The sequence below is a fragment of the Lagopus muta genome, chromosome 9 (genome assembly GCF_023343835.1).
Source record: "Lagopus muta isolate bLagMut1 chromosome 9, bLagMut1 primary, whole genome shotgun sequence".
Lineage (NCBI taxonomy): Eukaryota > Metazoa > Chordata > Aves > Galliformes > Phasianidae > Lagopus > Lagopus muta.
The window spans coordinates 19152665-19164978 of NC_064441.1; the positions used below are offsets into that span (position 1 = coordinate 19152665).

The following is a 12314-nucleotide window of genomic DNA, read 5'->3' on the forward strand; positions in this document are numbered from 1 at the left end:
TGCTGCTCGAGGGTAAATCACTGCCCACGAGTCTTCTCCTGCCTCCCAGTGTTTGCCACATCTGTGCTCACCAGTCTGTGTACATCACTCAACCCCAGCGCTATCACAGATCATCCATCCAGAGCAGAAAAACATCCTAAAGAGCCATTGCCTTCCGTTTTGAACCAGAGCATCACCTCTATGAGGTGTTGAATTGAATTAAGGATGGTGGCTGCCTCACACGTCGCAATGAAATTCTAACTAAGGTCACGACCCTCTCAGCTTTGCCACATGGATGTTTTTGACAGAAATAACTCTCATCATTGTGCAACCCACTGTGTCAATATTTAGGCACGTCCTACCCCTCCTTTTGTTCCTCGGGAGCTGTCAGGGAGGAGCTGATCATCTTCAGGCCTCTGCACACTACTCTAAGACCATCTCTGCTTCCTCCTGTCGCCAGAAGTTAGTTCAGGTGGCCCTGGGATGCTGATACTCCTCTCCAGCAGCAGGAACTCCAGTCTCCCCAGCAGTCATTTGAAACAATATAGTCATAAATGGCCTTGTGCCCCTTGAATGCTCCCATCAAGGGACTGAAGCTCAGTCATCAGGTATATCCTAACAACGAAGCCTTTACACAGCTGTCGGTGAGCTTAGCGGTGTCCCTGGAGCAAGGCATGCATAGGGACCCAATGAGGCTACAGCCACCCAATGTCTGGGGCTGCAGGAAGGAGGGGGTTAAGCAGAGTGAGCATGTCAGGAGGCAAAATGCACCCAGCCTGTGCTCTGTGGAGCAGATGATGCAAAAATAGGGGAAGTCCATGGTGGCAGGAAAGAAGAAATGTACAGGACTTGCTTTCTGCCAAGCTAAGCTTATACAACCTGTTCTTTCTGGGTTGAGTTGTTAATATTCTCTGCCTTTTTCCTGCTCCCTATTTTTTTTCCTTTTTTTTTTTTTTTTTCTTTTTTTCTTTTCCCCCCACAAACTACTGCCCAGAAGTGGTTAAAATGCAGTCTTTGTGCACGAATGGTTCATTCTGGGATGTGAAACATTCCGTCCTGCTTTTCTTCAGCTGCACACAGGGAAAGGGCTGGGGAGGGGGTCGTGCTGCCTGATAACACCGTGCTGCAGCCCAGGGATTCTGGCAGGGACTGCACATGGAGAGCTGTGGGCTCCGTGCTGCACCATCCCAGCTGAACAACACAGTGGTTACCTTGCAGGAGGAGGTATCATGGGCTTGTGTGCCAGCTTCTCTCCTGGATCTATAATACTGGCCATCTGTTGGATGTTGTTGGTGCTGTCCACCGTTGGTTTACCATGGTATGTAGGAGGGAGAGAGTGGATATGTAATACCTGTGCGTTATTTTTCTAATATGGAGTCATTGTAAGATCTTCTTGTCCCAGACTTTTCTAGGGCAGAGTGAAACAGTGGAAGGATGAGGAGTGCCTGTGGGCTCTCAGTGCTGCAGGGTCTCCTGGTGCAGCATGGAAGCGTGTGGCTCTCTCCCATCCCAGCTCAGAGGATGGAGCAGCTCCCTCAGGGTCCTGCCCCAGCTAACGCTGTGCCACCTGGCTGCCCTTCAGTGCTTCTGCTCTTAAAGCAACCCAGCCCCAGCTAAGCTCAGTATTTCTCCTCTACATAACTGAACCTGAACGGGTGAGACGGTTCTTGTACAGCAGCCCAGGAGAGAGCAGTGAATCAGTTGTAAAAGTGAGAAAAAATGGTTTTCCATGGTTGGTGGGTTCTGCCAGCTCCTGAAAGGGACACCACACGGCTGATGTGCTGAATGTTAACAGGAGAAAGAAGGCAATGAATTAGTGCCTTGTTGCCAGCAGCTCATTCCGTGCTGAGAATAACCCTTTGCAGAGCAGCCTTTTGGCTCAAGGAAAGAAACCCTATGCCTCGCTAATCTCTGCATCTTGATAAGCATCGGGATTGAAGCTGGCAAGGGGAGGCTGTTTGGCATGTGAGCACATGCTGCTGGTGTGCTGGTGGGAAAGGTGTGCCATGAGTGGAGAGGGACGGTGCCATGGGTTGCATAGGAGAGGTTTGGCCATAAAAGTCCCAAACCAATGGCTTACTGCCCTATTCCAGACTAGGGGATGTGCGTCAGCATTTTATTGTCCAAATTACACATAACGTCATCTATGTCCCACGAGCAGCAGTTCCCCTACTGTGTTCGGTCCCTGGAAATCACAGCAGTAGATGCATGTTTGGAGGCAATCAGGGAATAGGGTCGGGCACTGATGCACATTGCTGTGGGTCCTGTCCAGCTCCTGCTCCCTCTTCTTCCCTCCCTGCCTTGCCCTCCTGCGGATACCCCTCCAGGCAAGGAGCTGATGCCAGGACAGGCAGCAGGAATGCAGCAAATATAGAATAATTGCAGCTGTGTGAGGCACCGCAGGGTCTGTTCCTGCCTGAGTAACTCTGGAGCTGCCCCGTGCCATGTGCAGAAGTAGTGGAGGCAGCCCAGCACCCAGCCCTGCAGGGTCCCAGACATGGGGAGATGCCTCCCAGCTGCAGGGCTGCTCCTGCTCTCCCAGGAAAGTCTCAGTGGACTTTGAGACCCACGTGCAACACAGGTCATGGCGATCATTCTTAAATCCAGAAGTCACTTGGTTGGATCATCCGATATAACTCAACTGGTGTAGACACAAAAGGTTTTCCTGCCGAGGCTCAGATACAGCAAAGGGTCTGTGCTCTGTATGCCCCGAATAATTGGGCTGTCATGGGAAAAGAGTTCGAGTCATTGTGATTTCTGACTTGGTGCCAGTGGTGCAACCTGAAATGAAGGGGAATTTCCTGCACACAATTCCTGTTTTACGCTCTTGTTCTCAAGGGAAGGCTGTCTCTGCTAAGGATGGCCTCAGTCCTTTCCTCCCCACACCCCCATCCACTACGGCAGCTCTGCAAAGAGCACTGTACCTGTGCAAATGCAATGCCATGCCAAAACGGTTCATGGCTAATTAATTAACTTCCGCCTACTGCCGAGCCACTCCCTTCGTCCTCACCTGTCTCAGACATTTATAGCAGCGATAGGATGCTAGAAATAGAGGCACTTACATTCAGAGCTGTAAACAAAAGGAGTTTGGGAGCTGATTTGCAGAAGAGATCCTTTCCAGCTCGCGGCAGCATGAAAACCCATGGGTGTGCTTCAAGGTAAGGGGAGACGGAGGAATTAGCATTGGTGGTTTGCAGGGAGGTCTGTTTAGATGGCTCGGATAATCCACACGGGTAGTTAATGACCTGCGGCTAGTTTACACGCTGCTCCAGGTAAAGATTAATTTTGTCTTCTTGGATCCCAAGACTCTTAATTTGAAAGAAGCTCGTTGTGTCGACACGGTTCCTTATAGGGGATCTGTGTTATTTTCAGCTTAATCCAAATAAACCGAAGTGTGCCGAACCTTAAGGCGTGCAGTGCACATCCAAGTACTGCACTTTGGCCCAGGGTGTCTTTGGTCGATGGATGCGTGGTAACAGGGGTGCTCTGAATGCATTCTGTGCCTTGTGCCACAGGAGCTCCCACTGACAGAGCTGATAGCTATGAAATGGCCCTGCTTACTGCTTCGACTGCCTCAGTGTGCTCCATAATGCTCAGAACTCTCCCTGCTCACCTTCAGCAAATACAGCAAAACAGCACTCAGACAAGTGGGACCTGTCCTGAAGAGGTCAAACGATATTTCAGCCGACATCATGCATGGTGTCTGTGGGTCTGACGTGCTCACAGTTAGGAATCACTCGGCTGGAGAACTGCAGTTTCCTGACCAAGTCCTGTGCATGTTGTGCTCAGGGCAGTGGCTGCTCCTTCCCCTATTAGCAAGCAGGTTACCAGAGCCTGTCCCTCCAGGGTCCCATTGTCCTTTCAGCCCCTTTGGAAGAGCTGAAGACAGCTGTCCTGCCATCCATGTATTTACCAGGCAGTGAAGTGGGGGTCAGTGCCCCCGGGGACAATTAGCCCATCATTTCTGCTTGGGGATGTTGGTTGTAAAGAGGCTGTTCAGCTTTCCTTCTCGTTTCATAGGGGTGGTGACATTGCACATGACTTACACTCAGGATGCTTTAGGCAAACATTGACTCATTTGCCCCAACAAACCATCTGAGTGCAATCCTCCTGCTTTTCACTTTGCAGACAGCACCTGGGCAAACATGGAACCTTATCTCACACACTGAATTCTGCAGAAAAGGTGCAGAAAAGGGACACAGGCAGACTGACTTAGCAAGTACCACCATGCAGGTAGAAAGGCAGACCTTGGGACACCACCACAGCAGCACCAGCTTCATCTTAAGTGAAAGGCTGAGGAACAAGGCAAGGGGTCAGGGTGTGTTCAGCAGATGCAAGCCACTGGTCCCTCTGTGTTTCTCCCAGGTCTCAATTCTACCCATAAAGCACTCAAAGGAAAGGGGTTTCTGTCTCCTGGGAACAAAAAGTAAAGAAATACTGATGAAGTCATAGAATCATTCAGGTTGGAAAAGACCCCTCAGATCCCCAAGTCCAACCCCAGCCCACCCCACCATGCCCACTGCCCACGTCCCTCAGTGCCACATCTCCATGGCTCTGAACACCTCAAGGATGGTGACACAACCGGCTCCCTGTGCAGCTGTGCAGTGCCTCACTGCTCTTTCCGACAAGAAACGTTCTCTAATACCCAATCTGAGACCCATCTACGTCTTGGCATTCCTCATGAAGAAGTTGTGCTGCCGTTTCCCACCAGAGCTTGGTGCTTCCCAGGCTTTGGGAAGGGCTCTGCTGCTGTCACAGGGGGGAGAGTGCACTCACGCAATGCAAAGCTCAGCGCAAGGTCGGCCCTCTTTCTGCAGCACTACCACCTATTGCATTGCGGCACCACACCCTGCACCCAAAATTCTTGGGCTCTTGTTCATTTTACGGCACGTTGCCAGACATCAGTTTTGACTGTCGTATTTCTGTGCGCAGCTCCCAGTTTTATGTCGGACTTCGCTCTCTCCAGTTTTCTGTTATCTTATCTGTCTATGTTGTCTTTGCTCATGAGAGCCATCAGGAGGTTGTGAAAACGTACTGGGCCTGGCAAGGATGCAGGTTTCAGCCAACGTGGTTCTGTGTATGGCATTCTTGGCTCCTTCTTCACAGGTCTGCTTCTTTGGTTCTCCACTCAGACCCATCGGGTTGTACTGGTACTTGCACCAAGTTACAAATACCGCTGACACAGACAGAGGGCACAACGCATAGGGGAAACGTTTGGAAAGACTTTGGAGAAACTTGCCTGGTTTCTGCCCCTCCGTGTTTGTCTTTTTTTCTGGTGTGACAGTGGTTGTTTGGCACTGGGATGCCACCAGGGCTCTTTCCCAGGATAGAGAGCATTCCCAGGAAAACACAGTAGTTGGGATTGCCTTCTGCCTACCCACTGCATGTCCCCAAATGAGGCAGGGGAGTGCTGGCTTCCTGCTGGCTGGGCAGGGGGAAACCACAACCATGATGGTCCCACTCTGTAAAAAGGACTGTGTCGTCTCAAAACCCAAAGCCCAAAGCCAGATCCTCTGTATTTTGGAAACCGTGGCTGAAAGTGTACCCCGTTAAGAAAGGTTTTAAGATCAGAAGAGTCAGATCAAGTCTGGTGGACATCAAACCTCCCAAAGAGCCTATTCATGTCCTGGTTAGAACGAATTGGTGATGATACACGGGGGTTGTCTAATCAGTACTGGGAAAGGCTTGACTCTTTGTTCTCCAGGCAAAGCATTGGTGGATGAGGTGACCAACCCACAGCTCTAGCTCTGAGTTCAGGCAATTTAAAACCTGGCCAAGGGGAGAAAATCTGATGACATCACATGGGAGGTGCAGGTGAAGCCAAATGTGAGAGCCCAGGCTGGGAGAGTCATCTGTTTTGAGAATCAGGGTGTAACCAGTGTGTTAGAGGCACTGCTGTGTTATTAATCAGCCTTCTATATTGAAAAGTCCCTGTCATCTTTAAAAAAAAAAATTGTTTTGCTTTTTGACTCTTATCTTCTGGAGTGTTGTCATTGCATGGCACACTCAGATTTCTTATCAAGGAAACACCCATAACTCCTACAAAGTTCTCCTTTTCTATGTCCTGGTGGCTGCTGAGAGACGCTTGAAGAGAATAAACTCAAAGCAGGCAAACTCTGGGGCCTCAGAAACCAAAGACAAAAAGCAGTTTGTGCAGGTCAAAATGAGGATAAAATAGCAATTTCTCTCTGTCCTGCCTCATATCCCAGAGCTGCTGGCACAGCTGGTGCCTGGCATGTGGAAATCATGGCCCCAGTGACAGAAGTCATGAGGGCAGCAGTTTGGTGGTTCACATCTGGGGCGAGATGGCCTTCTAGATAGCATCCACTGAAATTCTGCTCTCTTTCCAGGACTATCAAAAATCTTCTCTTTGTCAACTTGTTCCTGGGACTTGCCTTCCTCTTGGGATTCTTCCATGCAAGTAGCAGGAACCACCTGTAAGTCTTATCACAGCAAGAGCAGCCATTTGCTTGACTTGATGCACACAGTGCAGCGAGGAGCTAACCTGTGACACTTGAGTTAGCTCCCTCAATTTAAGCTGACGCTGCCAGCTTAAGAGATGGGGTATGGCTCTGGAAGGGCTGTTTTCCCCATGTGTTGCCTTCCTGCAGATTCCAGAAGAGTTCTGCAGAGCTGCTGGCGTCCCCCATGCCCTGCCAAGCCAAGACCAACATCATGTTCCTCAAGACCCACAAGACTGCCAGCAGCACCATCCTCAACATCCTGTTCCGCTTCACTGAGAAGCACAAACTCACAGCTGCCCTCCCTGCTGGCCAGGAGTTCCACCTGGGTTACCCACAGAGATTCATCACCAATTTTGTGGAGGGTTTTCAAACCCGAAAGCAAAACTACAACATCATGTGCAACCACCTGCGCTTCAACCCCTCTGAGGTAAGAGCCCTGGCACACGTGGAGAAACTGAAGGATGCCACCTCCCTGGGTTTGTGCAAGGCCTTTGGCATGGCCTTTCACCACATCCTTACCTCTAAATTAGATGCATATGGATTTGAAAGCTGCACTACTTGGTGGATTAGGAATTGATGGGATGGTGGTAGCCAGGGGGTTGTTGTCAATGGCTCTATGTCCAGATGGAGGACGGTCATGAGTGGTGTCCCTGGGGTCAGCAGTGCTCTTCCACATCGTTATCAATGACATGGACAGGTCAACAAGTTTGTTGGTGACACCGAGCTGAGTGGTGGACCTGGACATGCTCAAAATGTGGGCACGTGAGAATCTAATCTGTCCTAACAGCCTTCTTCTTCCCCCCTCACACACAGGTGCGCAAGGTGATGGCAAAGAACACCTTCTATTTCTCCATCCTGAGGAACCCCATTGCTCTGCTGGAATCTTCCTATGTTTACTACAAGCATGTAGCCCCTGCATTCAGTAGATCCAAGGACCTGAATGAATACCTGGCATCACCCCTGAAATATTACCTTAAGGAGGACTACATGAGTAACATCTATGCCAAGAATAACATGTGGTTTGACTTTGGCTATGATAACAATGCAGAGGACAACGAGAAGTATATTCAGTCCATCTTGGAAGAGACTGAAGAGAACTTCCACCTGATCTTGATAGCAGACTACTTTGATGAGTCCATGATCCTCCTGAAACGCACCTTGTGCTGGGATTTAGATGATGTGATTTACTTCAAACTCAATTCCAGGAGCAACGAGACTGTCCAGACCCTGACTCCAGAAAGCAAGGAGAGAGTAAAAAAGTGGTGCTCACTGGACTGGAAGCTCTACCTGCACTTCAACCAGAGCTTCTGGAAGAGGATTGAGGAGACCATAGGATTTGAGGAGCTGAAGAAGGAGGTAAATGACCTGCGAATGAGGCAGAAGGAGCTGATGGAGACCTGCCTCTTGAACCAGGAGGCTGTGGCGAAGGATCACATCAAGGACAAGGCTCTCTTGCCTTTCCAGTCGGGGATGGCAAATATCCTTGGTTATAACCTCAGGCAAGACTTAGACAATGAAACCCTGAAAAACTGCCAGAAAATGGTTGCACCAGAGCTCCAGTACATGTCCTACCTCTACTCCGTCCAGTACCCACACAACGAGCGGAAGCCCATAAACTTTCCCAAGCAGTGGAGCAGTTCTCAGAAGACGTAATCCCCTACTTTGCAGCTACAGCATCCCACTGCTGCAGCCTTTTGCACTGGCCAAGTTTGGCAATGAGACTCTTGCACAGGATGGGGAGGCTGGGGGTCATTTGAGAGCTACTTCTACACTCTGTCATTCATTCTGTGGGGAAAAAAAAAAAAAAGTAATCTTTTATTTCTTTATATTTACCGCCTTTTTCTTTATGTGGATGCCAGACCTTCTGAGGGGCACGGCCTCTTTTTGGTACTGAGGTTGCAGCCACCATGTACCTGGACCTTCCAGACTTGCTGAGACTGTAGCAGAAGGCCTCCAGGCAAGGACACAGCCTTAGCTGGGTAGTGCTCGAGTCCATGACGCTGCTGTCACATGCAGGGGACAGCCTGGTGCTGCTGGGCACTGGTAGGCTCTCGGGCTGGGCTAGACTTTCTTTCCACTTAAACATTAATCATGAGCTCAATCGTTTGGTTTGCATTTGACCTTTCTTAATAGAGGTCGTTACTTTAACAGCTGGTTAAATCTCACTAGAGCAAGTCCTGGTTTCCTGCTTTTAGGAACCCAAAATAAAAGGAGTGAAGGGAATGAGGACAGGAGTGTGCAGAGGGAATGCAGCAGTGGAAGGCACAGGAGCACAGGAGAGGAATTAGTGTTCCAGGCTGGCAGCATTGGTGTTTTAGCATCAGCAGAGGCTTTGCCACGTTCTGTTGCTCCCACGGCCAAACTCTCCACCACCAATTAGGAGAAGGGTCCAGGGAGGCACTTCCACATCACATCCACTGTGATGGAGAGAATGAATCAAACTCCTGGGACTTCTGCACGTGGCCAATTCACAGGGAGCAAAACAGTGCCATCACACCACAGCTGGGCTTGGCACTGGTTTCTGCAGCCCATTGCCAGCTTCTACACTGCCTGCCTCCACATATGGTGCAGGATTTCAGGTTTAACCAGGGTGCCCTCCCTTCCATTCAGGTCAGCGGTAAGGGATGTGCGTGGGAAGTTTTTAGGACAGCTGTGGCACAACTTGCTAATGTGCAATTTGTTCCACACTGCTTCACATAGGTGTTCAAGGTATTGAGCTGCCTGGTGGTGAGGGTGGCCACAATGGGCCATTTTGGAGGCTGGAGCAGCTCCCTGGGGCAGAGCAAGCAGCAGAGGGGGTGGCATTGCATGGCTACAGTGAATCCAGAGGCTCCAACACCACTCCCCGGGTGGCAGGAGGGAAATGGAGCCAGGAGACACATCCTCTTGGCATCCTCTACCCCCAGCCCTGAGCCCAGACACACGGCGAGGGGCCCAGGCTCTGCTGCCTGATAATGGTGCCTTTGTGCTGCTGCTGACTCAGGGCTTTTTGCTGGGCCCCGTGACCCATCTGTGGGGGACAACGAAAGGGGAGACGCAGCCGGCAGCAGGGGACAGAGCTGCGCTGCACAGGATCGGGTGAGTGCCTGAGCTTTATCTGCAGGGCGTTGGGCAAAGCCGCTAGACAGAATGCAGGTGAGTGCCCCAGCCAACAGCACAGGGCAGGCAGCACCCCTGGGCCTTTGGTGGGAACACAGCAGAGGGAGGAGCTGATGGGATCCCATCACTCAGCTCACAGGACGTGAGTGGGGACAGCTCTGCGCCCTCCATTTCCCATTCCAGCCCTGGCCAGCGTGGGTTTGCAGAACCCCGTTGCAACCAGCAGCATGGAGAGCAGCCTTCTCTTCTCTTTCGGCAGCACCGCATCCCCCCAGTCCTCACCTCGGTGGGGGCTGCCCTCTCTTTCCTGCAGGAACCATGGGCTCCCGGCACTTCCCTGCCCGGACTGTGCTCTTTGAGAAGGAGTCCACTGGTGTCACATACCGCGTGCCAGCCCTGCTCTACCTGCCCTGTGTGGCCAAGCTGCTGGCCTTTGCCGAGGAGCGGCTGAGCGCCGACGATGCCCACGCCAACCTGCTGGTGCTGCGCCGTGGCACCGTCTATGGCAGCTACGTGGAGGTGGGACGGGGTCCACGGGGAGGGAGAATGGCCCAAGGGTCCTGGGGGCTCACTACTCCCTCTCCAAGCAGTGGGAAGACATGAGGGTGCTGGAGACGGCGGCACTGCAGCACCACCGCTCAATGAACCCCTGCCCACTCTATGATGAGTTCACCGGCACCCTCTTCCTCTTCTTCATCACGGTGCTGGGCAGGACACCCGAAGCCTTCCAGATTGTCACCGGGCAGAATGTCACTCGCCTCTGCTGCGTCACCAGCGCCGATCAGGGCCTGAGCTGGAGCAAAGCCACTGACCTGACGCAGCAGGTCATCGGCAGGGCCATCAAAGGTAGCAGCGCGGCCACGCAGGGCAGTGGGAGGGCCAGTGCAGTGGCTAGCAAAGGCCTCAGCCTGCAGCTCCATGTTGCATGGCTGGGGTCCAGTGAGGGTCTGAGGGCAGAAATGCGGCTTGTGATGGAGGGGACCACTGGTAACGCTTGTCCCCCTGTCCCCAGAGTGGGCCACCTTCGCGCTGGGCCCAGGGCATGGGATCCAGCTGCGCTCCGGCCGGCTGCTGGTGCCCGCCTACAGCTACCACATCGACTGCAAGGAGTGCTTCGGGCAGCTCTGCAAGACCACCCCGCACTCTTTTGCCTTCTACAGTGACGACCACGGCCAGGGATGGCGTTTTGGGGAGTTCATCCCCAACCTGCAGACAGGAGAGTGCCAGCTGGTCTCGGTGGATGAGGAGGATGGCTCCAACGTCCTCTACTGCAATGCCCGCAGCTCCCTGGGCTTCCGTGTCCAGGCACTGAGCACTGATGACGGGGCTGTTTTCCATGGGGGGCAGCTGGTCCCACGGCTGGTCGAGCCCCCACACGGCTGCCACGGCAGCATCATCGGCTTCCCCGCACCTTTGGTGTACGGCCCTCAGCCCTGCTCAGCTCTGCAGGCACTCCCTGCCACGATTGCTGGCAGCAGGACTTCAACAGGACCTCGCAGCTGCGCCTCATTCCAAGGGGATCCCCAAGGCACTCCTGGGCCCTTCTTTCAAGCGCCGACATGGGTGCTCTACTCACACCCCACCAGCTCCATGTCGCGGGTCAACATGGGGGTTCACCTCAGCACCTTCCCCAGGGATGCAGACAGCTGGACTGAGCCCTGGGTCATCTACGAGGGCCCGAGCGCTTACTCAGACCTGGCTTACATGGAGCTGCCCCACAGCCAGTTTCCCGTCTCTGGTGGCCCGGCCATTGCTTTTGCCTGTCTTTACGAGAATGGGAAGCGCTCGCCCTATGAGCAGATCTCCTTCAGCATGTTCACGCTGCACGACGTGCTCCAGAACATCCCCCTGACAGCTGCAGTGCCCCACAGGAAGCGAAGGCGAAGGAGCTGTTGTGTCTGCTAGAGCCGCCCGCAGTGTCCCCTGGCAGGGGACAGCCATGGACAGATGGGGCCGGCTGCCACCGGTGGCCTGGCTGGAGCTAGTGGCACCTGGGGACAGCCTGGCTTGAGCCCTGTGGCACTGTGAGCAGTGCTGATGTTGGGATGCTGGGAGCTGGACCATGCTGAGGGCTGCTGCCCCAAAACAGGGTTTTATCTCATTTTTATTGCTGATTTTTAAATATATGGTGGTTGGGCTTAAAAGTTCATGCTGATACAACTGTGTCATGCCAGTTCTCAGCCAATGTCCCTCTGTCCTACCACCCTTCCTCCATCTAAAATCCTTCTGAATAAATAACTGATTCCTAATGCAACTCCCCTGCCGCTTCCAGCTTCACACCTGTGCTGGAGATGCTATCTCACCAGCCCCCAAAAAACCCTGCCAGTGGGTAAGCTTCACACCCAGATCCACAGCACCCCAAAAGCCATATTCATGTGAATTAAAGAAGCAGCTAATTGCTTTCTCAAACACACACAGTCAACCAAATATCTGTGGAACCAAGAACCATCCAGATGTCGTCCTGAGGGGCACAGCCAGTGGGAACGGTGGGATGGGTTGTGTTTGGAGGTCTTTTCCAACCTTAACGACCCTATGAAATACACATTGAGTGGCACCAGCCTGACGTTGGCTGTGTGCATGGATGTATACGCATGAGTGTGAATTCTGAGGGACCTGCACCCCATTTCCAGCACCGCCTCCATCCACAGCCCCAGCCCCGACCAAGCTGGGAGTCTGAGCTGCCCCCCACAGGAGGCACCACCACCGCAAAACAGATTAACAAAAATAAATCAGGCTTTTATTTACATACGTGGCTCAGGTGTGTCGCGGAAT

General features: G+C 52.5%; 2 protein-coding genes across 3 annotated transcripts; both read left to right on the forward strand.

The window, feature by feature from the left end:
* The first annotated feature begins 2990 nt into the window (after positions 1-2990).
* Positions 2991-8228, forward strand: GAL3ST2 (galactose-3-O-sulfotransferase 2). 2 transcript variants are annotated; one of them, XM_048954802.1, is made up of 4 exons: positions 2991-3137; positions 6330-6416; positions 6591-6870; positions 7257-8228. In XM_048954802.1, exons 1-4 carry the CDS (start codon positions 3019-3021, stop codon positions 8094-8096), a joined length of 1326 nt encoding a protein of 441 aa, XP_048810759.1. In that variant the 5' UTR covers positions 2991-3018; the 3' UTR covers positions 8097-8228. The 2 variants fall into 2 exon arrangements, with proteins under 2 accessions (XP_048810759.1, XP_048810760.1); XM_048954803.1 differs by lacking the exon at positions 6330-6416.
* A 1258-nt stretch (positions 8229-9486) lies between these two features.
* NEU4 (neuraminidase 4) lies at positions 9487-11902 on the forward strand. Its single transcript, XM_048955003.1, has 5 exons — positions 9487-9521; positions 9856-10061; positions 10133-10388; positions 10555-10960; positions 11021-11902. Exons 2-5 carry the CDS (start codon positions 9861-9863, stop codon positions 11445-11447), a joined length of 1290 nt encoding a protein of 429 aa, XP_048810960.1. The 5' UTR covers positions 9487-9521; positions 9856-9860; the 3' UTR covers positions 11448-11902.
* Positions 11903-12314: the final 412 nt, after the last annotated feature.